The sequence below is a fragment of the Hydra vulgaris genome, chromosome 14, assembly GCF_038396675.1.
Source record: "Hydra vulgaris chromosome 14, alternate assembly HydraT2T_AEP".
Classification (NCBI taxonomy): domain Eukaryota; kingdom Metazoa; phylum Cnidaria; class Hydrozoa; order Anthoathecata; family Hydridae; genus Hydra; species Hydra vulgaris.
The window spans coordinates 15,314,282-15,340,000 of record NC_088933.1 but is presented as its reverse complement, the minus strand read 5'-3'; the positions used below and the strand labels follow the sequence as shown (position 1 = coordinate 15,340,000).

General features: G+C 28.4%; 1 protein-coding gene across 1 annotated transcript in view; it reads left to right on the top strand.

Annotated features, from left to right (window-relative positions):
- Positions 1-6,443, top strand: part of LOC101236718 (nucleoporin NUP188) — a 123,832-nt gene extending 117,389 nt beyond the window's left edge. Inside the window, exon 44 of the mRNA XM_065818576.1 lies at positions 6,212-6,443. Within this exon, the coding sequence (XP_065674648.1) occupies positions 6,212-6,394 (183 nt within the window). The 3' untranslated portion in view covers positions 6,395-6,443. The remainder of the gene's footprint in view (positions 1-6,211) is intronic.
- Positions 6,444-25,719: the final 19,276 nt, after the last annotated feature.

Sequence of the window (25,719 nt, the reverse complement as noted above, 5' to 3'; positions counted from 1 at the left end):
GTATATAAAGGAATATTAACTGAGTTGGAATCTAATCACTTAAATATTTTAGAATCTATAAAAGTTTCAAAAGACAACTCTATAAAATCATTGTTTTTTTTTTAAAGTTAATTTTAGATTGGATTTTGACATGTTTTGCAGAATTAACTTTTTCTGTGAAAGAAACATCAGAGAATTGTTTTTAATTTGTTTCAGTTTTAGGACTAATAAAGTGTAAAGGATAAGTAAAAATAAATTAAAAAAAAAGTATATAAAACAAGATCAGTTTATATTATTTTCTAGCTGGAAATATATAACACCATTAACTTTGGTAATAGGGATTTACCTTTAAGCAACATAATCTTTACTATCTTCTTGCTTTGGGATAAAGCAATCCATTTCAGAATTTTTAAAAGACTGATGATATGGCTGAACTGGACACTTGTTGTTCAAAATTTTCAACTCTTTAGTTAACTGATTTTTGTATTTGAGAATATTTGGCAATTATCTAGCCTTAAATGCATTTGAGACAAAAAAAATCATCTTTGTTTCAAAACTTTAATTTTCTAGCAAAGTCCTACAACAAAAATTATGAGCAAAGTATGTTCATCAGGTGGCATATCAGACATCTTTGTGAAACTATAATGAAAATTAGAAAAATCGCCAAGTTATTCAGGATATCTCCAACCAAAAATGATATTCTTCAACAACATTGTTTGAAAGAGCTTGGAAAACAACAATCAACGATTTTTGACACATGGACAAGATGGAATTCCTTGATCAAAATGCTTTCAAGGTATCTAAAGATAATAAATGTTTTTTATCCCATTTTTAATGATCTGCCTGCCAGTGAATTAATACTCACTAAATCAGAAGTTGATTTCGTAAGGGATTCTGCTGAGTGTTTAGAAATGATAAGGTTACAGCTACTGCTCTTTGTAAAAGAGATGTTTACCATCTTGACAAATGAAAAGATTTGAATTTAATCTTATAAAATGAAAAGAAATGTGCTGTTATTACTGCTGTTATCTTTATACTGCTGTGTTAGAAAGAATCAACGAAAAAAGAAACTCTGGTTTTAGTGGGCTTTAAAAGTTACTGAAAACTCAATTTTTTATTATCCAAAAAAGAAAGATCTTCAAATGATAGCAAAAGATCTATACAAAAGACTTTTCTTGAAAGATATATTCTCAATTGAAAATAGCCCATCAATTGATTCAAATGACAAGAGTGATGCTCCAGAATCTAAGAATTTTTGCCAAAGAAGAGTAACATTGATGAACTTTATGAATATTTATCTGACCCTGTTGTGGCTTCACCAACTAAAAGTATGTTATTACTTATTAAAAAAGAATTTGCGTTGTTTGAAGCATTTAATGATTGACCAAAAGGTTTAGAAAATTTAAATTCAGCCTTTTCTTCTTTGTCATCTTCATCTGTGGAAACTGAAAGATGATTCGGCATGGCTGGCTTATTTATGACCAAACTTTGAATATCATTAAGTAATGAAATATTTGATATATTATATTTAATAAGGTCATAATTAAACCAGAAATAATTTTCATGTGTTTGGCTGAAGCAATAAGTCAAATTTTCTTATTCTTTATAAAATAAAATATGCTACCATATATAACATTTTAATATATTGTTATATTGGTTATCAAGATATTAGGAATGTCTTTACTTTTTACCATGCACCAATTTACTTTGTACTAAAAACAAATGTTATTATTGATACTATAAATATTTGAATTTAATATATAATATTTGAACTATTTAAATAATTATCCAAAAATTATTTTTTATTTAAATAGTTTAATTTGTCCATTATTTGATCAGCCCTAGTATCGCTTCATACAAGCTAGGTGGACCAAAGTCAGTTCAAGAAATCAAATATTTTATATTTAAAAAGTGACTAAAGTATCAAAAACTGTAAAACACAAAAAAACCACCATCATCATTACCAAATTCTTGAAACCTATCATTCACTAATATTTGTGGCCTTCGAAGTAATTTTTCTGCAGTTGAGTCATCTTTTTCAAGGTTCACCAGAAGTGCTTGCTCATAGTGAGATTAATTTGAGTTCAGCTGTCCCATTTTGTGATCTTTGTGTTGATGGTTATCTTCCTTTAATTCGTAAAGACTTAAATAATCACATGCTTGGCCTGGGCATATACATTCTTAAGAATTCACCCATTTATCAGGAAACTAGGTTTGAATCGGCAGACTATTCTTTTATGTACTTTCGTTTAGCACCACTTTACTCTATCACCTTTCTCTTTATTATATATTTCTCTTCTTCATCTCAAGACTGCACTCCTTTTGATGTTATTTCTGATCAATTTGGCCAGCCCTTACTCTTTTTCCTTCAGCCAAAATCACTGCCACTAAGTGTCACTTGCCAAAATCACTACCTCTAGTGTCAGTGACTTTAAAGGGGTTAAGGCCGATAACTTTTGTTTTTCTCTAATGCAATCTCTAATGCAAATTGTCAACTTTCCAACATGCTTTCCAGACAATCCAAATCATTTACCTTCTCTACTCGACTTATGTCTTGCTTCTGATAATAATCAGTGCTCAGTTTCTCCACATTCACCCTTAGGTGCTTCTGATCATTGTTTGGTCTCTCTAAAATTATTATCTCATTCTTCTTCATCATCGGAATCCCCCAATCATAATACCTCATACCTTAAAGCTGACTGGAACTTTTTTTGTGATGGGCCTTGGGTGGAAGTCTTTTGTCTTCCTGCTGACAAATGTGCTTCTTATGTAACTTCTTATGTAACTTCTTGGATTTAGGCCGGCATGGAATCTTTTATTTTCTCTTGGCAATTCCAAATCAAGCCTCACTCTTCTCAATGGTTTTCTTCTCATTGTGTTGCTGCAATTTCTAACCATAACTATTACTTCCATATCTGTTGCCAAAACAATTCTCCAGAAAATAGATGTCTGTTTACTATGGCTAGAAACCAAACTGTTTACTATGGCTAGAGAAAAGGTTTTGTGAAATGCCAAAACCTGCTATTCTCAGGTCACAAAATCTTGTATTTCAACTCAAAAATAAGGCTCCAGAGACTTCAGATGCAAATCTAATATTCTACCTCTCTTGCATGGTTTAGATTTTGTTACTTTACCTGCAGACAAAGCTAAATTGTTTGCTAAGAACTTCACCAATTATCTCTTGAATCCACTAATCACATCTAAACTGATATAGCCATCAAACAGGTTGATCCATTGCTTGACATTCGAATCACTCTAGATTCTGTGTCTAAAGTGATTTCCTGCATTGACTCTTCTACAGCTTGTGGTCCAGACAATATGCCTGTTATAGTCTTGCAGAAGTGTTCTTTTGAGCTGTCTTCTATACTTTCAAAACTATTTAACAGTTTATTTAACTATTTAAGTGCTTATCAGAGTCTTATTTTCCAGCCTGCTAAAAGCAGCATCTGTTATTCCTATTTTCAAAAGTTCTGTAGAGCAATCTGACTCGTTTAAATACTGTCCCATTAGTCTTCTTCCTATCATAAGCAATGTTTTTGAGTCTTTAATTAACAAACACTTAGTCTCTCATCTTGAATCTAATAATTTTCTGATCATCAATATGGATTTCGGTCTTCTCGTTCTACTGCTGATTTGTTAACAGTAATAAACCATAGGTTTTGTTGCCCATTAGGAAGATGTGAAAGGCTATTGCTCTCAACATTTTTAAAGCTTTTGATAAAGTTTTGCATGCTGGTCTTTTCCATAAACTCTCTTCTTACAGTGAAACAGGTAAAACCTTTAAGACTATTGAATCCTTCCTTACCAATCGTAGTATTAATGTTGTCCTCGGTGGACATAACTCTTCTTTATTTCCTGTAACTTCAGGGGTTCCTCAAGGTTCTATCCTTGGCCCCATACTTTTTTTGATTTACATTAACAATCCTCAAAAAGTTCTCACATCTAAGGTGGCATTGTTTGCTGATGATACTACCATTTATTCTTGTCTTGAAGTAGCTCACACTCTCTGATTGTTTGAATGGGGCATTTGAACTTGAAATGGATCTTACTTCTGCTACAGCATGGAGCTCTCAATGGATGGTGAATTATAAAAATCAATTTTTTCAGATATCATTTTTCTGAAATCATTTCTCAAATAAAATATTGATTTTTATCTGAGAAATGATTTTAGAAAATCATTTCTCAGATAAAAATCAATTTTTTCAGCTAATCATTATCGCAATCATCTAGATCTTCCTATATTTATGTCTCATCCTTCTACCATGACTGTTTCTAAGTGCTTCAAAAATTCTTATTCATTTAGTTTTTTTTTCTTAAACATCAGTTCTTTGGAATTCGCTTGCTTTATCTTGTTTTTTTGATTCATACAATTTGCAATCTTTCAAGTTGTCTGTTAATCCTAAAAAAATTTTTTTTTGAAATTTCAGTTATTATTATGCAGTGCTTGTAATACCATATAACAAGATTTTATAAAAACAACCATTTTGTTGCTCTGATGAATTTTAATTTAGAAGGCAAGTACTTTTTAATCACATTAACAGTTTTATTTAAAGTTTGGAAAAAAAGTTCATATTGTAAAATCTTTTTTTTCTTTTAATTTTTCAATGCCTACTGCCTTTTGTATTTACATGTTACAAACTAATTTTTTAATATAGTCAAAGTTCTGAGCTGTACAACAATGCAAAATTTATTAATAAAATTTTTATTACATAATTTATGACATTAACAATTGTTAAAATTAAGTATTTTTTTTTTATTAATTATTTAGCATTTTCAATACTAAAATTGCTTACAAATAACCAAAAAAACCATATCAATGAAACACAATACAAAAATATTCTTAATTGCATTCTTAGTAATCAAATCGCAGAATAAAATATTTTTGTCCACCTAGCATGTTGTAGACGATCTGGTGTGCATTGTTATGAATGAAATTTTATTGTTTAGTTATATTAAATATGATTTGTTTAATTGTACTTAAAACTATGGGATCAACTACGAATTATATCAGTGAACCAAATTTTTAAAAGTCTTGTTGACTTAATTATTATAAATTTGGCAATAAAGATCAAATACATTTATAAAAGTAAAGAAATATGTACTGAAATTTTGTTTATAAGTTTTTTTAATAAAGTTAACTTAAATTCTTTTGATTAGGTATACGCTTAAGTTTTTCTATTTGATAGTTTTATCAAATAGAAAAATTACATCCCAGTACTTGACCTTGACCAAAGATATGGTTGGCTATGGTAATATAAGATTAAAACCGGTTTTGGGCCAATAAAATATATAAAAATTTTCTTCTTTTTTTTTTTTTGTATTGAAAATTTCCTAATTAAAACTATCGTCATCATCATACGAACAATTGTATATTTTGCATAAGTTATGCAGCTTTTAGTTATGGCACTTTTCAATATTCGTAATCATTCCTCTCATGTTTTTTTTGTAAGTAATCTTTCAAAGTTTTTGTTTTCATTTCAAAACCACTTTGAAACGGTTGACACAAGATTTGAAAAGTTGGAGGTTTTATGAGTCAGGAAAACATGAAGATCGAAGAGAGTTCTGAAGGGTTGAAGTGCGAGGAAAAAAATAAGACAACTTTTCAAAAACGAAAAAAAACTTCAAAACAAAAATAAAGTTTTGAGAGCATGCAGGGACAGATACAGTAAAAGGATGAGACTTTGCTTAATGACAAGTCGAGTGAGAGTTTTAGTTGATAGAGCTAGTTATGAGAAACGACCATGATAGTATTTGTAGAAAAGAGAAAGAGATGCAGCTTTACGATGGTAAGAGAGTGGCTCAAGCTTGGTAGATAGCGGGTCCAACTACGTTTTCAATAAATTTTTGGAAAAGATTTGTAGCGTATCCTTTAACAATTCTGTACATAGTTTTGACAATTTCGTGATTCAAGATTATTTTTAAAAGTCTTCTATAATTTGTGCGTATTTTAAAAAGAATTCTAAAAGAATTTTAATAAAGTATCATTTATTTGCACTTTATATAATTATATAACTGTTATATAATTTATTTAACTTTGATTTTTGAAAATCAGAAAAAAAAGTACTAATAATATGTTTAGTAAATATGTATGGAGAGCGTTTATTGCTTGCATAATTTTAATTTTGTCAGTTTCATGCTTTTTATTATCTTTATCATGTTTATTATTAATTTTATTTTGTTATGTTATATGTAAATGTTATATTTACTATTTTTTTTATTTCTATTTTACTAGAGTAACTTTCTCTACGCTGTAAATCGATTCAAATCGAGGCGTGGTGTTCCTCCTTCTCCTATAAACACAGATAAAGCTGGACAGCTCCGAAGGTCTCCAAGCAAGATGACTTCGTTAATGGATGAAAACGAGAGTTCTTTGTTCAAATTAGTAGACATTTTTTCTAAACAGCTTTTGCAGTGATTTTAAAATGTAGTTGTACATAAAATTCTAAGAAAACTTTAAAATATAACGTAATTTATACTTTCAGTAGCAATTTGAATTACAGCTTTTGTTGAGCAAAAATTTTTTAGTATAATTGTTTATCAAATATCACGTGCTCTCTTTTAATGAGATTATGTGATATTTGATTGGATTTATAACTTTTTATTCGGCTAAACTTCGTATTATTATAGCATTCAAAAAATTTAGGCATTTTTTTATTTTTTGATAATAACGAATATGATAATATGCATCTAGATTATCTCCGAAATTTGGAGATAATCTTGATGTTAACAATTTTACATACTCTCTTTTGAAGAGAACACGTGATATTGATAAACAATTAAAATTAAAAAAAAAAATTTATTTATATTTTTAAAATTTTTCGGCTTCCTTTCGTTGAATAGATAGGGTCACTTTTGATTAGATAGGGTCACTTTTGAAATCATTTTAAAAAACTAGTGATTTTTTAGGATTTTCTTATTTTTAGAATAAAAAAATAGTTTTTCATAAGAGTGTTGAGTTAAATATTTATTAATAAAGTTGATTTACATCTAGCTCAAAAGTTTAGTCAGCACAAAAGAAAAAAAAGTTTAGTGTTCAATCACAAAAAATAAGAAAAAAGAAACCAAGTTTTTTGTGCAAACACGCACGCATAAAAACAAAGTTTTATTTACAATCACAAAAAAAAAGTCTCAGGAAATTTTTATCATTGCCAAAAAAGAAATAAAATTGCTCCCAAAAGTGAAATGCAAACTTTAGCTGTTAGAAGCAAACCTATCAAATGTCGCAGAATAATTTAACGATAGTTAAAACGGAAACTTCGCATTATTTCAGCGGGAACACGCATTTTATGAAAAAAAATGCTGACTGATTTGTTTTTACTATTATCATTAAATGTAATTAATTCTGTAAAGTAGTGTTGAGTATACTTGATCAAAAATAAAGAATATTTGAAATAATAGTTAATCCTTAGTAAAAATTCCCTTAAGGGGCTATCCCCCTTTAAAATTTAAAAAAAAAAAAAAAAAAAAATTCAACTACTTTTACCTGCGTATGATCATACAAATCGTCAAATTGCCAATTTAACTGTATACACCATACATTTTACCTTCATTAAACCCAAACGCCGTACATTTTACCTTAATGAAATCCAAACGCCATACATTTTACCTTAAATAAACCCAAACTTTAATATAAATTGCGAAAAACATCTTTGGCACCAAATGATATTAGCGCTATTCGACTTTCTAACCCCCCCCCCCTCCTTCCTGTTTTTTGATTGATTAAGATAGAATACATTATACTGATTCAGAATCATATCAAAACATAGGTCTGAAAACTTGAGGAAAGTACTCTAATTTGATGTTAAAGTATAAAAAACCACATTAAAAACGCTAATATTCACCATCTTTGTCATTCTCGGTTATGGGCAATTCCACATCAAATCACCCAGTCCATTGAACCATGTGTCTTCCTTTTGTGTTATATTTTGACACATTATTCCTAATTATAAAAAAAATATTGCATGCAAAACTTTAGCTAAAAAAGTTTAGCGGTTGACAAGATATTGCAATTTTAATACTGACCTAGTTTCCCAAAATGACCCGGTTTTCATAACACTCTGAAAAAACATTTTCCTTAAAATAATAAGAAATAAAAATGGCAAAAACATGAAAATGAACATATATAATGTTTTTTTGATTCTGAATTCAATAAATGTACTTAAAATGCTCAAATATAAAAAGAACATGCATAAAAATTAATAAAACAACTAGTTTCTATAAACCAACTTTGGGGCCCAATATCTTAAAACACCCCCATCAAAAAAAATTTTTTTTTGCTGTTAATATTTTCAGCTGTTTATAATCTTAATAGGCACAAAAAATCTAACTGGAAAAACAACTAAAACATACGGAACTTTAATTTCAAAGATGTATTACTTTTTCAAGAAATTCCCAAAAAATATATTTGTAAATAAAATAAAGTTAATCGTAATTTAAAAGGTTACTTAAATATACAAGATTTGTAAAGGTATCAAAGATGAAAGTTATTTTGACTGTGTTTGTAATAGTTTACAATATTGCTCCCATTTTACTTGTACTTCCTCTATTTCAGCATTTTCAAACACATAGTTTCTACCAGAACTAGAGCAAGCTTGTGAAACAGATAGTCTTTTCAATATGTTGGTGTTTGGAATAAAACAGTAGTCGTCTCTTTCAGGCCAGTTAAAACAGATTGATGGACCATTTGGATGAAGAAACTTAACTTTAGCATCAACTTCTTCGAAGTTGGTTTTAGTTACAATGCCGATCCACCACTTATCATCACAGACTACAGCGACATAACAACCTAAAGTGACAGTATCAAGTTGAGATATGTTTTGTTTCTTTTTAAGATTGTGGATTATTGTATAATTAGTGTCTGTACTACACCTCTTTGCCCCAACCTTGTTATCTCCAAGATATATAAATTGATGAAAGCTACGAGTACAGGTAGAGTTGTTACACCAGTGTGCCTTTCTTTTTGCTCTTCACGTTGCAATTGTAAGTCCAATCCCTTTATGTAAATGAAGTTAACAACTTTGATTTTATCAATACAAAATTCATACATAGCTTCTGATGTGAGAATTTGGTTTTTGTACGGTCGTTTTAAATTTTCTTGTGTTGTTAATCTTTTTACAGTACCACCAATCCCATCGCATGGTGACTTTCCGTGGGACGTGGCAAAAAAGTACCACTCAATTTTAATTCGCTCTCTAGTTGACATAGATTGTAAAAGCTTTTACAATTTTTGTACTGTCCTGTGCAACCATCAGTGAATAAATGTAATTTAGACAGATTGGAAAATTTTATTTTTAATATTGGTATGATTAGTTGGAATATTTTGTACATATTAGTTACATCATGTATAATGTCATCTGATATAAAACAGTAAGAAATATGTTTCAGTTCACCTTTATCATCTTTATAGTATATGACTAATGGATGTAAAGAACATTGTTGGGTGTTCCAATGATAGCTCTGTATTTCATCTTGGACAACAAAAGCATAATTTTCAGCAAAGTCGTCAATAAGGATAATGTTTGATTGATCCATATATTGCTTCAGTTGGTTAAGGTACTGTGATTGAGAGTGAGAAATAAAAGAATGAGCTTGTAGCTTTTCAAAACAAGATGCTAATAGTTCAACAAACGTTGGAACATCAGCTGTTAAACTTAATAGTGTTGCACGGTCAGTAGTTTGCCCTTGCTTGTAGTGTATCTCAAAATCATCTTCGTATTCTCCAAAAATCTCATACAAATATTTGGTAAGGGGTTCTTTACCAGGACAATCATCACACTGTGCAAACATGCATTCTTTGTTTTCTACTGAGCAAACGGTTTTTGAAAGTAAGTCCTTATACTTTAGTCCAATATTTAAAGCATCTACTAGCAATATGGCATAAGAACAAACACAAACAGAATGTGTACCACTTGCACCCATGCAAAATGCACCACTTTGGTTATCATATAATTAAGACTTCCTTAAATATAACAAAATTGTTTTTTTTTTTAAAGGAGTCTTTTAACTAAATATAATATTTTACAGAATTCTATTTGAAAGTTTTTTAAAATAGCTTATTGAAAATTTGATACATCTTTGAAATTAAAGTTCCGTATGTTTCAGTCGTTTTTCCAGTTAGATTTTTTGTGCCTAATAAGATTATAAACAGCTGAAAATATTAACAGCAAAAAAAAATTTTTTTTGATGGGGGTGTTTTGAGATATTGGGCCCCAAAGTTGTTTTATAGAAACTAGTTGTTTTATTAATTTTTAAGCATGTTCCTTTTATATTTTAGCATTTTAAGTACATTTATTGAATTCAGCATCAAAAAAACATTATATATGTTTATTTTCATGTTTTTGCCATTTTTATTTCTTACTATTTTAAGAAAAATGTTTTTTCAGAGTGTTATGAAAACCGGGTCATTTTAGGAAACGAGGTCAGTATTAAAATTGCAGTATCTTGTCAACCTCTCAACATTTTTAGCTAAAATTTTATATGTTAACTTTTCTTTTTAAGATGCAACAGCCAAAGAGGTTTTTAAAAAATTTGAAGACCCATGGTTCAAAATTTTCTAAATTTTGGGTGATTTGATGCGGAATTACCTTTATGAGAAAATTCCTTTACAATAACAACTTTAAAAAAAGCCTGGTTTCTATCAACACTAATACAAAACGCATTTCCTATTGATTTCTGACCTTAACCCTGATCCAAACCATGTACATTTAATTGCTCCAAACCCTATTTGTCAGTTGATGTATGCACATCTTAAAATGTGAATTAAATTTAAATATCAACCAACGAAAATACGAAACAAAAAACGAAAATACCAACGAAATATAAGAATTTCTTGAACCTGATAATTTAAACGCGTTGCACTTAAACATTGCAGTTTAAAAAAAAAAAAATTGATAATTTTTGTAATATAATTGAGGAAACTTTTTAAATTTTTAACGTAATTTGCTTAACCGAAACGTGGTGTAATAATGTTGCTTGCACTAATTTTAATTTGCAAGGTTTTAATTTGATACCATTAGCGCGAAAAATTAAAAAACGCGGAAGCGGTTTGCTTATTTACATTTATGTAAATAAGAAAACCGCTTTTTCTTTTATAAAAGAAAATTTATAATTTTTTATCAGGCATGACATGAGTATTTCTGACAACAATATAGAGGTTTTAATTATCGAAATCTCAACCAAAAGAACCTAAAACATTTTACTTAGCTGTTGCTATCGGCCACCATCTGGCGTAATTAAAAATTTTGGTACATTTTTATTTCACAATATAATAAAAAAATGCAATCAAGAAAAAAAAAATCTACATATTAGGAGACTTTAATCTCGATTGCTTCGAATATCACGTCATAAAAAAAATTAAAATGGTTTATAATGCTTTATTTGAAATCGGATCCATTCCCTTAATTAATAAACCAACTAGAATCACTCAATCAACAACATCTCTTATAGATAGTATAATAACCAATGATTTATTTAATGAAACAATTCAAAAGGACATAATTAAAAAAGATCTCAGATCAATTTCCGATATTCTTTTCGATTAATGCTAATAATAAAATATTGCCAAATACAAACCAATATCACATTAAACGTATTTTTAATGAAGCAAATTTAACATCAATTAAGGAACAACTATTTTTACTACATTGGGAACAGATTATTTTTTTAGATAATGTAAACTTAGTCTACAACAATTTTTTTTAAACATTCTTTGTTACGAATCAAGTTTCAAACAAATAAAAATTAATCTTAAACCAAAAAACAACAAATCACTATGGATTACCAAGGAACTAAGAAAATCTTCAAAAACTAAACAAAAACTATATATCAAATATTTAAAATCAAAATTGGTAGAAAGTAAAACTATTTATAAAAATTACGCTAAAATCTTTGAGCGACAAAGAAAAAATCTTATATATAAATACTATACTAATTTGCTAGAAAAATATAAACTAAATTCTAAACGCACTTAGGAAATCATTCAAGAAATTACTGGCAGTATCAAAACAAAAATATCTTAGCCCTAAACGATTAAAATAAACGAAGAGTTCTTGATTAATCAAGAGAAGATAGCTGCTGAACTAAATAAATATTTTGTATCCGTTGCACAGTGGGACAAAATCGAGTTTTTTGTGCCAAAATTATTTTCATAGTTTTTTTATTAGAATAGCTATATTTATATATAAAATGCATAAATAAAGTAATAAACATGTATTTATATAATAAAAAAATTTTTTTTTATTATTTTGTTGAAAAATACGAAGTATTTTTAATGGACAAGACAACTTTTATCAGTGTAAACATTAAAAGTATTACTTTTCGATGCATGTATTTGTCATAAAATAACTTTTTTAGATTTATATTTACAAAACTTATATATTATAACAGTAATGAAAGATTTTGTTGGTATTCTTTGTGTACAAAACATCTTTTTTACATGTTCAGTATTTCTCATCAACTGACCAATAACCAAAGACCAATCTTTTGTTATAACTTATTTTATTGCAAAAAGTTGCAAAATATTTATGTTGCATGGCTATTTACATACATTTAGCAAAAGATTTACATAGTCAAATGTTTGGAGGATAGTTTATCTGATACCTAATAGTAAAGGTTAGTAGCAAAAAAAAATATCGAAAACTGTCTGTTTTCGATGCATAAAGACTAATGATTACATTTACGTTAAATTATTTTTAAAAGCCTGAGCGAAAAAGACAATCTTAATTAAAATAATAAAGTTTAAAATGAAAGTCAATAAAGTTAATTTAAAACAATAATAGCGTAATAAAGTTGATAAATAAAAAATGCAAAATAGCGTTTTGGAACACATGTCAAATTAACGTATAAATAACCGAATAAAATTTCGCTTAAACTAATATTTAATGTTTTTTTAACTAGGTATTTCCTCTAATAAACATCTCTTCATCATTATGACAAATTTTCACCGTGCAATGCTGATATTGATTTTTTGGTCTTTTGGCACACTCTGTCTCACTGTGCGTTGGCCAAAACCTAGCCTAAAAAGTTCAAGTACTAATACTTTTGAAAAATATCTTTCTTTCCCCCTAACATCACATCTTAACTCCTTTGAGCTAACTTTTGATGAATTTGAATGTGCTTTTAAAATGCTCAAACCTAACAAAGCCATTGGCCATGATGATATCAATGGAAACATTGTTATTAATTCATATGATGTCTTAAAAGATATTCTTTTTAGGATATTTTCATGTTCCATCAGACAAGGAATTTTTCCTAATCAATCAAAAATAGCGAAGGTTATACCAATATTTAAAGGAGGGGATTTAACTAATATTAACAATTACCGTTCTATATCCATTCTTTCCATTTTCTTAAAAGTTTTAGAAAGAATTCTTTATCATAGAATATATAATCACCTATTAAATAATAATCTCATATATATCAACCAATATGGTTTTAAAATAAATAATTCTACGGAACATGCAGTTATCTAGTTTTCAAGAAGTACAACTGAATCATTTGAAAATTCCCAATATACTTTGGGAGTTTTCATAGATTTAGCAAAGGCATTTGATACCATAGATCGTGAAATTCTTATAAAAAAGTTTATTATGCAATATTATGGAATAACTGGTAATGTTCTAAATTGGATTACAAGCTATCTAAGTAATTGCAAGTAATATGTCTACGTTGATTCAAATTGGCATTGAAATTTGCTTGATATAACATGTAAAGTACCTCAGGGATCAATATTATTTCTTATTTACATCAATGATCTATATAAAGCCTCAAACTTAATGACAATTGTGTTCGCAGATGACACATCTTTTTTTTTATCTCTCAATAACAAATTATCTATTTGAAAACATGAGCAACGAGCTAATTAAAATCTCTTATTGGTTCAAGACAAAAAAAATTATTTCTCAATATTGACAAAACCAAATGGATTTTCATCCACACTCATTTTTAAAAACACTTACTGCCAAATGACATGCCTTTTCTTTTTATTGACAATACTCTAACAAGTAAGCTTTACCAAATTTTTAGGTGTTTATATTGATGAAAGTCTCTCATGGAAAAAACACATAGAAAATTTGGGCAATAAAATATCTAAAAGTATTGGAATGTTATATAAAACAAGAAATATCCTAAATAAGCACACTTTAACTCAGTTATATCATTCATTTATCCATTGCCACCTAAACTATTCAAGTGTTGCGTGGAGTAGTATAAATAAAAGAAAACTTGAACCTCTATATTGTCAACAAAAACATGTTGCACGCCTTATTAATTTTAGGGATCGTTTTACTCATGCCAAGCCTCTCCTAATTGATATGAATGTTTTTAGTATATACGAGCTGAATATTTTCAATGTTCTTTGTTTTATGTATAAATGTAAAAACAGTTTATTTCCTGAACCCTTTCAAAATTTATTTACTTTGAAAGAAAAGAACAAATATATCTTAAGAAATGATAAAGCTATTCGACAACCTTCTTACCATACAAATTTTGGAAAGTTTTGCATCTCGTTTTGTAGAGCTTTTCTGTGGAATAAAATAATTACAAAATTTTTTGATGTTTTTAAGAAATGTAGTTATCCCTCCTTTAAACTAAAACTAAAAAAATATTATATTTTCAATAGATGAAATATCTATGTTTTTTTAAATTTTGATTTTAAGTTTTCTTATTTTGTGTTTTCTAGAACAATACTTTATTGTTAAAGTTATTATATATTGCAAACATATACAGTGTTCTTAAGTACTAATTCTGTAAATTTTTTCTTAAATAATGTTATATATAGTTTAGTAAAATATACTTTATAAAATATATTGAGTATGAGTGTGTATATTTATGTGTATATATGTAAGTGTGTATGCACCTGTGTGTGCGTATACATGTATGTGTATATATGTGCGTATGTGTGTGCGTATGTATGTCTATGTGTATATGTATGTGTGTATATGTATGTATGTGTGTATATATGTATGTATGTATGTATGTATGTATGTATGTATGTATGTATGTATGTATGTATGTATGTATGTATGTATGTATGTATGTATGTATGTATGTATGTATGTATGTATGTATGTATGTATGTATGTATGTATGTATGTATGTATGTATGTATGTATGTATGTATGTATGTATGTATGTATGTATGTATGTATGTATGTATGCATGTATGTGTATGTATGTATATATATATGCATATTTGTGTGCATATATGTATTTATGTATATATATTTATGTATGTATGTGTGTATATATGTAATATGTATCTATATGTTTTATTTGTATATGTCTATGTGTTTACTTGTGTTCATACAAATGTTCTGTATGCACATATGATGTTATGTATGTACATACATGTAAAAAACTAGTATGACCTTCAAAACTAACCTACTTGCCTAAAACGGCTGAAAAAAACCCGGTTCAAAGTTGCTCCACGTGGGTCAAAGAAGAACTTTTACCAAAGTAGAAAATATTCATGATATTACAATAAAAATCTTGTAATTATAAATTTAACAAGACAATCGCGATATACTAAACAATATTCATCATGATATACTTAAAAAAAAGAAAAAAGAAGAAAAATAAGATCTAAATCTATTCAATAATGTGTTTTCAGAGGTGTTTTATAACTGTTGAAGAAAATAATAATTTTGAAGAAAAATGAAAATTATTCAAGAAAATTGTGGTATAATGAAAAAAAGATGCAGGAAAAAATAAAATCAAAAAATCAAAAAAAATCCAAAGAATAATGATCCTAGTAAAGCCATCCATATTTCAAGTTAATTTAAGGAAAACTTTAAATACTATATTTATTACCAATAAATTATGCGATAGTCGCATTGAATGAGTTTACATCAACTTTTATTGACGCGTCAAACTTTAGCGATTCTTATGACAAGACCTCTAAGTCTTCTTTGAGTTTCCACGTTCTTTATTTTTATTTAATTTCTATCATTATTTTAACATAATCTTCAATAGTAAACTTTTTAAATTTATATATTTGTATACAAATTTTCATGTTGTAATAAAGAACAAAAAAACAAACAAAAAAAAACAACAGCAAACAAACAAAAAATATGTTAAATTTTGGCAAAAATAAAAACCAGGGGTCGCGTAGTTAAAAAAATAGTTTCTTATTCCTTGAAAACAGGGTTAAATTTTTTTTAAAAAAGATGGTAGAACATTAGCGTTTTTAATGTGGTTTTTTATTGCTCAACGGAGTCTTTTCTGTTATCTCTACTGATAGTGGCAATGTATCAGATGTTGAAGTCATGTCTAGATATTGTAAAAGTTGTAGTATTAATCAAGGCCTTCAAAAGTCTAATCAAAATGATTATGCACACTTGAGAAATTCCCACGTTTGTAAGTATAATTACTAAGGTTCTGCTGGTAGTTATGGAGCCAGAAGGAGCAAAACGATTTTTTTAGTGTTCTATTGATAATCGCCAGTTAAGATATACTCACTATTTAGGTGATGGAGGTCGTAAAAATTACATGAATGATAAAAATACATACCCTGATATAGAAATTGACATTTACCAAATAAGAGTTGGAACACAGCTGCGGAATTTAAAGAAATTTAAAGGCCCTTGTGGAAAAGAACGTCTTACAGATGCGACAATTGATCGCTAGCAAAATTTTGTTGGAGTTGCATTCAGACAAAATGCAGGTAACATAAAAGATATGAAGGCATTAGTGTTAACATTGCTATTTAATGTGGCTTCATAAAAAAAAAAAAAAAAAAAGCTTAAAATTTCCACACTGTCCAACTGGTTCAGGCAGCTGGTGCAAATACAATGCCGATAAAATAAATAAAACAACAACATATAAGCCAGGACTGGGTTTACCAATAAACATTATTATGAATGTGATTATTTGAAAAATTAAGTGAAGATAGAGAGTTACAAAAATGTTTGCATGTCAAAACAAAAAATAATAATGAATCGTTTAATAGGATGATTTAGGACCGCCTACCAAAACAAACATTTGTCTCACTTACCCAAGTAGAAATTGTTGTATATGATGCTGTAGCTTACTTTAATAAATATTGGAGCAAAAGCATCACTTGATATTCTTAAAGAATTGAAAAGGGTACCAGACTTTCATATGATTGCAGGATGCAAAGCATTAAATAATAAAAGAATAAGAAATGCTAAATATCGTATGAACCCTGACAATAAGTCAAGACGGCAATTATTACATGCCAAAAAGTTGAAATAAAAAGACAAAATAATTGAAAAAAATGGTGACTTGTATGTGCCTGGTGGACTTTGAAAATTTGGATTTTTTTTTTTTTTACCTTCTTAAAATATTTCTGTATTTAAAGGTTTTGCTTTAATCGTGTTTTTCTCAGAATAGCAATTGTGGACGCCGGTGAATATATTTGGAGAACGGTATAATATTTTCTTATGAAATGATGTGTATTGTCCTGATTAAGCTCTATGATATGAACGAAATAAATTTTTATTCAAACTAAAAAAAAAGTTTTTGGACAACAAAAAGATAAAAAATTTGACCCTTAACTTCGGTCGTCTTGTTGCGGTGGTGAGAAAAAGTTATGAAAAATCTGTTACCATGGCAACAATACGAATTTCTATCAAAACACTTAGTGTATTATTCTTAATTTAATATACGTTAATTTAATAAAACACGTTACCATTAATGATTTTTTGTAAAAATAATAAGATTTAAAATCAGAGAGGGTAACCCTTTGAAACGTTAAAAAACGTTTTTTTTTCGTCTTGTTTAAGAAGTACATTAGTAAACATTGATTTCTCGGAAATTTAATTACTAAAGTAAAAATTTTAATTAATGTTTATATTAGTTAACATTAATTTTTCGGAAAATTAGATTGAAAACTCAGTCACGTAAAGCTTGTCTTGTGCGTTTCATGTGCGTTTTTAGTTACAGATACTATTAATATTATTGTTGAAACCATTGCTTTCCAAGACTGCAATACTTGTTAAGTTTGCATGCACTTTTTTTTCTATTAGTATAATGTTACTTGTGTCTAAATGGTTGAATCGTATTATTATTTTTTTCTTGCAAAGATGTTTGCTTTGCATTTATACAGCCGTGTCTGGACAAAGAGAGTGCAGTATATCTTGATAAAGTAATGGTTGTGTTGTATTGCCTCATTAGCTCTACAAGTGAAAACGCTAAAGCAGATCTTAAAAATTACTTCCCTGATAAAGTTATGACATAACTTTATCAGTAAACTCAAAAATCACTAAACTGCAAAAAGGTTTAAAAACCCTGACTGCTGACAGCCAAATCTGTACTTAAGTAGATAGCACCTGTAACTACCCACAATTAATTCTAGCTCTAAGACAAGCTTCTAGATTTTAGCTTGAAGAAAACAAAATTGTTGAATGAAAAAAAATAAAACTGTATGTTTTTATTAGAAAATTAGGATTCGTTACAGATTATGAAGAGCTTTGATGTCATTCTAAAACTATTACCCTAAAACTTTCAAAACATACTCGTTCAATTCTTAAAGCGAAATCAAAGTATTGAAAAATGAAATATAAAAAGAAAACCTATGCAGATGTTTATGGTCATAAATCTGATAATTCTATTGTAAAACAAACAAGTATTCTAGTTGTAAACATTTTATTATAAAACAAACAAGTATTCTAATCTCTTAAGTTGTCTTCAATAAAAATAATAACTTAAAAACTTAACTTTTAAAATTTAAAAAAGAATAATTTCAATAATTTTCAACAAAAGCTATCAAATTGAATCAGCATTTGTTAATAAAAGCAACTGTTTAAATTGCTCAATTGCACCTAATTGGAAATTATCATGATGTATATCTGAAAAAACTAATGAGAAACTTCGGGATAAAAGTAACAGACTGGCCAGCTGGCCCACCGGCCAAGTCATCTATTTTATATAAAATATAAATTTATAAATTAAAGTTTTTATAAAAAATAATTTTATTGTAACATCTCGTCAGATCGAAAGTTTTCACGAACTGACTGAGATAAATACATTAAAAAAAAAAATTTCACCCACTCCTTCTCTTTTAATAAAATACTTTTTTTTATTTTTAACTTTATGTCTAACTTTATGTCTTTTGTTCTTAGTCTTTTGCTATTGTATTTTACTGTATAACTTTACCTAAATTTATAAACTAACTTTATGTTTTGTGTTCTTACTCTTATCATAAGTGAAACATGGAAATAAATTGAAAAGAAAGTGATAATTTTCTTAAGAAAATGTCAACAAAGAAAAGGAAAGCTGATCCGAATCTTTGGAAGAGAAACATTATGAAAGTTGCATGAATTTAAGGCAAAGAGTTCGTTGACTACCAAGTAAATTCTTCACCTCAAAAGTACATTGGCTTACCCAGCAGGTAAATATTTTTGTATTCAATGTTACTAAAAGTTTTAAAGTTTCATTTTCACTGATAAAGTTTTTAATAACACGCAGTATAAAAGTATTTTTTGTTTCTTTTAGCTGCAAGAGAAACAAATGTCTTGAGAAAATTAACGAAGAAGATCTAATTGAAAAATTAAACATTTCCATACCTTCAACACTAAAAATGAGCTGGATTTGTTCCTAAAATCCTTGATTGATTCCCCCCAAAAAAATAGATACGGCCCAGGAAGGAAAAGGGTTTTAAACAAAAAGTGCTTTTTTTAGTTATCACGTAATGGTGGGTTCTGATCGAATTCAGTTATATTTTCAAGCTTTTGTAAGTTTACATGCTGTTACAAAAGAACGAATTGAAAGATTGAGAGCTTTGAAATAATTGGAAAAAACTCAGAGGATAAAAGAGGACGTCACATGAAAGAAGCATTGTCTAAAGAAACCAAACTTTTTATCAGACAGCACAATGAAAACTTTCCAGCTAAGGAAAGCCATTATCTTGGAAAACCTATATGCTTTCTTGATGCCACTTTAAACTTAAATTTTTTTAACTTTATTGTTACTTTAATGTTAAAGCTATGCATAGGCTGTTTAAAGAAAAATACTTTTTAATAAAAGTTGGCGAAACGAAGTTTTTCAACTACTTTAAAGAAAACTATAATCTTTCCATTGGAAGGCCGCAAATTGACATATGTTGCACATGTGAAGATTTAAAGTTGAAACTCAATTTAAAGTTAAAAAGTCCTCGTCTCAATGAGGCAGCAAAGAGATGTGCTCAATCTAAACTTGATGTAATTAAATGCAAATTGAAAAAATTTTATAATTGAATCCAAAAAGACGTCAATGACATGAACAATAATCAAATTTTATCATCGTTTTCTTACTTTATGCAGAACATACAAATCAGTTAATGTTTTTTGTGTTCATAGCAATAAAAGTAACAAAGTTACATTTATTGTTACGAACACAAATTACACACATTTTTGTTCACCACAGAGGCATAGCAGGCAAGGGACCAGATGCAGTGTGTTCCCTTTTATTTATCTATTTAATGAAGGTAGAGAAGCAGTTTACCGAACTCCACTTATTCTCAGATAATTGTTGGGGATAAAATAAAATTTATTATCTAAACTACTCTTAGCCATGACTGATTTAAAGAAATTTGAAAAGATTAAGCAATTCTATCCAATAAGAGGGCACTCTACCGTGTGATAGGGATTTTAGCATAATAAAGCGAGAAATAAACCGACACTATAGGCTGTACACAGTAGATCAAGTATGTGACCAGTAGACAAAGTATGTACATATTAGACCAAGTATGTGAAGACATTCTCCGAAAATGATAAATTTCCTCAGAAATTTAAAACTTCAAGTCAATTTTACCAAAAAAGTTGTGCTTTCAATGAAACCAAAGGTAAGCAAGTTAAAAAGGACAGAAAGCACTTTTTAGTAAGCAAGTTTATGCATTGCACATATGATATAAAATAATTTCCATCTAAGGTTATTGGCCAACCTATCATTGATTCTATAATGAATCATAGCTTTTCCTTTAGAGCAACGAGTTGCCCAAACTTATGTTTTCTAAGTAAAGAAGCTTACCCTGCAGGGAAATTACTAATAACGATTGTAAAAGTGGCGGACACGAAAAAACTACGACCCTACATTCCAGGGGAGTTTGAAGACTTTTATGCTGAAATTTATATGAGGCCAACAAACAAAGTCGTTAATTTGAAAATGATGACTAAGTTTTCATTGCTTGTATTGCTTATCTCAGACCAATAGAGATTTATTTGAAGATAGCAAATATTTCTAAAATTAGTTCTTTGTATATAGGAGTGTATGTAAATGTTGATTTCTTGGTGTTTTTAGTAAATAACGTTATTCTTTAAACACAGTTACTGTCTTTTTTTCAAATTATGCTAAAAGGCGAAAAGGCAAACAACTTTAATGTTTACTTTTCATATGAAAGCTTTATAAATGTCATAAATCAAGTGCGTTTCATAATAACTGGGTTAATAAAGAATTTATACACACAAAATTACATCTTTTTGAATAAAAAAAAGGTTGTGCAAAGTTTTATTTAGTTTACTCAAAACTATGTGTTGTTGACTACTCCCCTTATAGCATGAACCGATTCAAATATAAATAACACTCAATAATAAAATATACAATAACAAAACTAATAATAAGGTAATAAATAATATATTAATATAGGTATGTAAAAGAGAAAAGAAATTTAATGAGCTAAAAAAAAAATAGAAAAGAAAAAAACAGTAAAATAAAAATTAAAAAGTTTATACAACTTCAGGTAATAGCGTAAATGATAAAAATCTTACTTATTATTTTTCTTACTTGACATGGTGGACCAGTACCTAAGTTTTTAATATATTTAGCTTTAGAAGATTCTGGAGATATTTATTTAATGAATATAGCCAACTTTTAAAATTAAACTTTTTTTTTAAACATGTGAATTATCAAATATAATTCTCAACTGGAGAATGCAGTTAGTTATGTTATTGATAATGAAACAAATTCTAAGCAAGGAAGTTATATTAGGCATCAAGTAGCTTTGTTAAATAAAGCAAAAAATACCCCCTTTTTCTTTAGAAACATTTTAGATGCACTGCATCTTTATTCAAAACCTTGATCAATATATTTTGATTTCGTAGAGAAGCATGTTTTGCCAGGTGTAAAAGAGTTACAAAGAATAACAAAAGTAGGTAAACTAAAAGATACTAATTATTTATAGGTGATATTTAAAGAGTTTTAGGAATTTCAAAAATATTGTTTTTTCTTAGCTGATAAGGTGTACATAAAACCTGGACTACAGTACTCTGGGGTGAGTTAATTTCAATTTATCAACTGTAATGCAAGATTTTTGTTTTTAGTATCTTTTTAAACTATTGTTTGAAAAGCTTAAGTTTTTCTTGAACTATTTGTTAGAATAAATCATTAAAAAAAGTAATACTTTTTTAAGAAGTTATTAGTTTTGTTTATTGATTACACTGGGCAACAAAAAATTTTTTCTTTGTAACTTTAGTAATTTTATTCAAATTATACTTATTTTGAACTGAGAAAAAAGAAAATGACAAAGAAAATATTTTATTAGCTCTAGTTTCTGAGATATACAATAGCAATAAATTTTTATTTCAGTTAATTTGCAACAGAGCAATATGACATATAATTTACATATTCTAATAATATATAAAGTACATTTGGTTTTTTTTATTACAGATATATTCTAACAGTTTTAAACAAAGAAATCATGATCATCAAGCTAATAGGTATAAAGATGATTATGGGGTATCGTCACAAGATCGTGATCTTTTTGCTTTTCTTTTGTAGACTAGTTCTGTAGCATCCCTACACACAAACCAACAGTAATCTGCAAGCATAGCTTTATTCCTACGACCCTGATATCTAAGTCTAAGGTGTGAGTGGAGGAAATAAATCATGAGGGACATGTTACATCCAAGTTGATGGTATTTTTGCAGAAGTACTGTTACCGTTTGAATGTAGCATCATCTCTTTTGTTGCCTAAAAATCCACAAATCACTCCCTTAAGAGCTTTCTAAGTTTTTTTTTCTTGCCCCTTCAAAACTTCCTCAAATGCAGATTCCTTCTAAGTTAACGTATTTGTGGCCCAATAAAAATACCCTCTTTAACATTTGCATCACTTATTTTTAGAAATTTGTTTCTTAAATACCTAAAAGCCTGTCCTTCTTTGTTCATACCTTTGACAAAATTTTTTATTAAACTCAACTTAATATGTAATGGTGGAAGAAAAACATCTTTTGGATCCACAGGTGGTTCAGCAATAACTTTTTTTTTTCTGTGTTGAGATTTCTTGAAGGCCAGACTTCTTTTTTATAATATGAACTTCTGTCTCTACTGTTCCACATACACAAAAAGCAGCAGTATTTAGTATACCCTAATTGCGTACCTAAAAGTATATCACAACAAATTTTCCATTTGTGTTCATTGTAGTTAATTCAGTTGAGGAGAACTTTCATGTTTATATAAGTCTCTTTCATGTGAATTGCATGGCCAATAGGAGCAGAAGAAAGACGGTTTCCATTGTGCAGTAAAAGCCTTTTTCTGTGACAAGTCCAGATCTCGAACAAGATCACATAATTCTGCTTGACTCAATATGTGTGGCACATCATCTTTCAACACAAAATTAGGATAATTTGATGTGGAAGGCTTGTTTTCTTCTATTTCTACTTCATTTCTGCCTTCATTTTCTGCTTCTAACTCGCAACTTTGTGGTGGAGTATGAACTGGTAAACTATTTGAATGTGGAATAGGTTGAATGGTAGATGGAAGATTCGGATATTTAACTGTTCCTATTTTCTTCATTGACAAACCTGCCTTAATGGGTGGGGTCAAAGAGAAATAACAAACATCTGTATGGTTTTTAGGCTCTTTATACCATAGGAACAGCAAAAGCCAAAGATCTTTTTATATTTTTCAACCATTCTAGTGTTGTAACCGAACAAGAGCTACAGCATACATGTGGAGCCCATGACTTATTCTGGTCTTCTACCTTCATATCGAACTAATGCTGGCAAGCAGTTTTCACAGGAGGTGTCATAGTTCTTTTCTGTGAAAAAAATGTTATTTCACCATAAATGTAGCAAAAATTATCCACTAAATTTACACACTTCCTTTACACTAGTAAATAAAAACGAAAAAAAACTAAGAGTAGATTAGACCAGAAACTTTAGCAAACACACATAACTAATATCACAAGTTTTTAATAAAACATTATGGATAGTCAAAAACAAAAATTTTTTTTATCAAAAAATGAAAATTTATACCCTTAATATTTTTGCTTTTTTGTCATTTTTAATGTCATTTTTGAATTCAGCAGATGGAAATACGTAAGAAGTAACTAATTTTGGTTCCGAAACAAAATCACTGTTAGGCAGTGTTATAGGTATTGTGTATGGTGAAGCACAAAATGTCTAAGAAAAAGCAAAAACAGTTTAAGAAATAAAGCTCTTTTGTTTTTTAGATGCACTACTTGTTATGAAGGTTTTTTTCAGTTTGTAAAATTACAATAAATTTATCATTCAATTATTTTAGAATTTGTGAATGTATATTTTACTTTAAAAAATTTACTTTATAGTCATAAAAGTTCATAGGGAAATGAAAATACTCCATTTTTAAGCAAAGTTGGACATGCTCAGTGCGCCGTTTACAGCTCGAAAAATAAAACGTTTTGAAAACGTTTTTTAAAGGTGCCGCAAATAAATAAATAAGAATATTCCTATTAAAACGTTTTTTCAACGTTTTACTTATACAATCGTCGCTCAAGCGACCGTTTAACGTTTGCTAAACGTTTGTAAAACGTTTTTGTGCCCACTTGGTTGTTGAAATATTTATTTTTTTGCAAGGATTTTTTTCTTTTTGGGGAATTTTTTCCGGGTGGAGATTTTTCCAGATGGATTTCTTCTGGGAGGATTTTATCTCGGGGAAATTATTATGGGAAACGTTTTTCAGGGAGACTTTTTCCTTTTCTTGCATATGCGATATTTTTACTCAAATTATAGTACTTAAATTCACATAGCTACTTTAGTTTAAACTGAATTTTAAGTTTCCGTAGTTACCCGCCGCCCGGGGCTACCGGACTTTTCCCTATAGATTATAAATCATGTTTTTTGTATCTATTTACAAAAACAATTAATTACAGTGGTATATAACCATATTTAAACCTTGACCTAACCCTAAATCTAAGTCTGACCTTGATGCTGACCCTAACCAAACCCTCAGTCAGTGTAGCAGCACTACAAACGGCAGCAAGCTTTCAATTAGAATATATATCTACTTATCACTTGTATAAAAAGGACATTTTATTTCACATAAAAAAACGTTGTTAACCGGGACAAAAATTATATATATATATATATATATACATATATATATATATATATATATATATATATATATATATATATATATATATATATATATATATATATATATATATATATATATATATATATATATATATATATATATATATATATGTATGTATGTGCGGCCGTGGCGCAGTGGTTAGAACGCTTGCTTTATAAGCAGGAGACCCAGGTTCGAAATTGTATATATATATTTATATATATATATATATAATATATATATATATATATATATATATATATATATATATATATATATATATACATACATACATACATACATATAAGTGATTTATTGGTAATATTGGTATATATTAGGGTTGTCTCAGATAGCATTTTTTAATTATCCAACCGGATATCGAATACCCGGATACTTAAAAATAATCCGGCCGGATAATGCAATTTAATTCTTTAAAAAATATACTTTGTTATGATAAAATATTATAGTGATAAA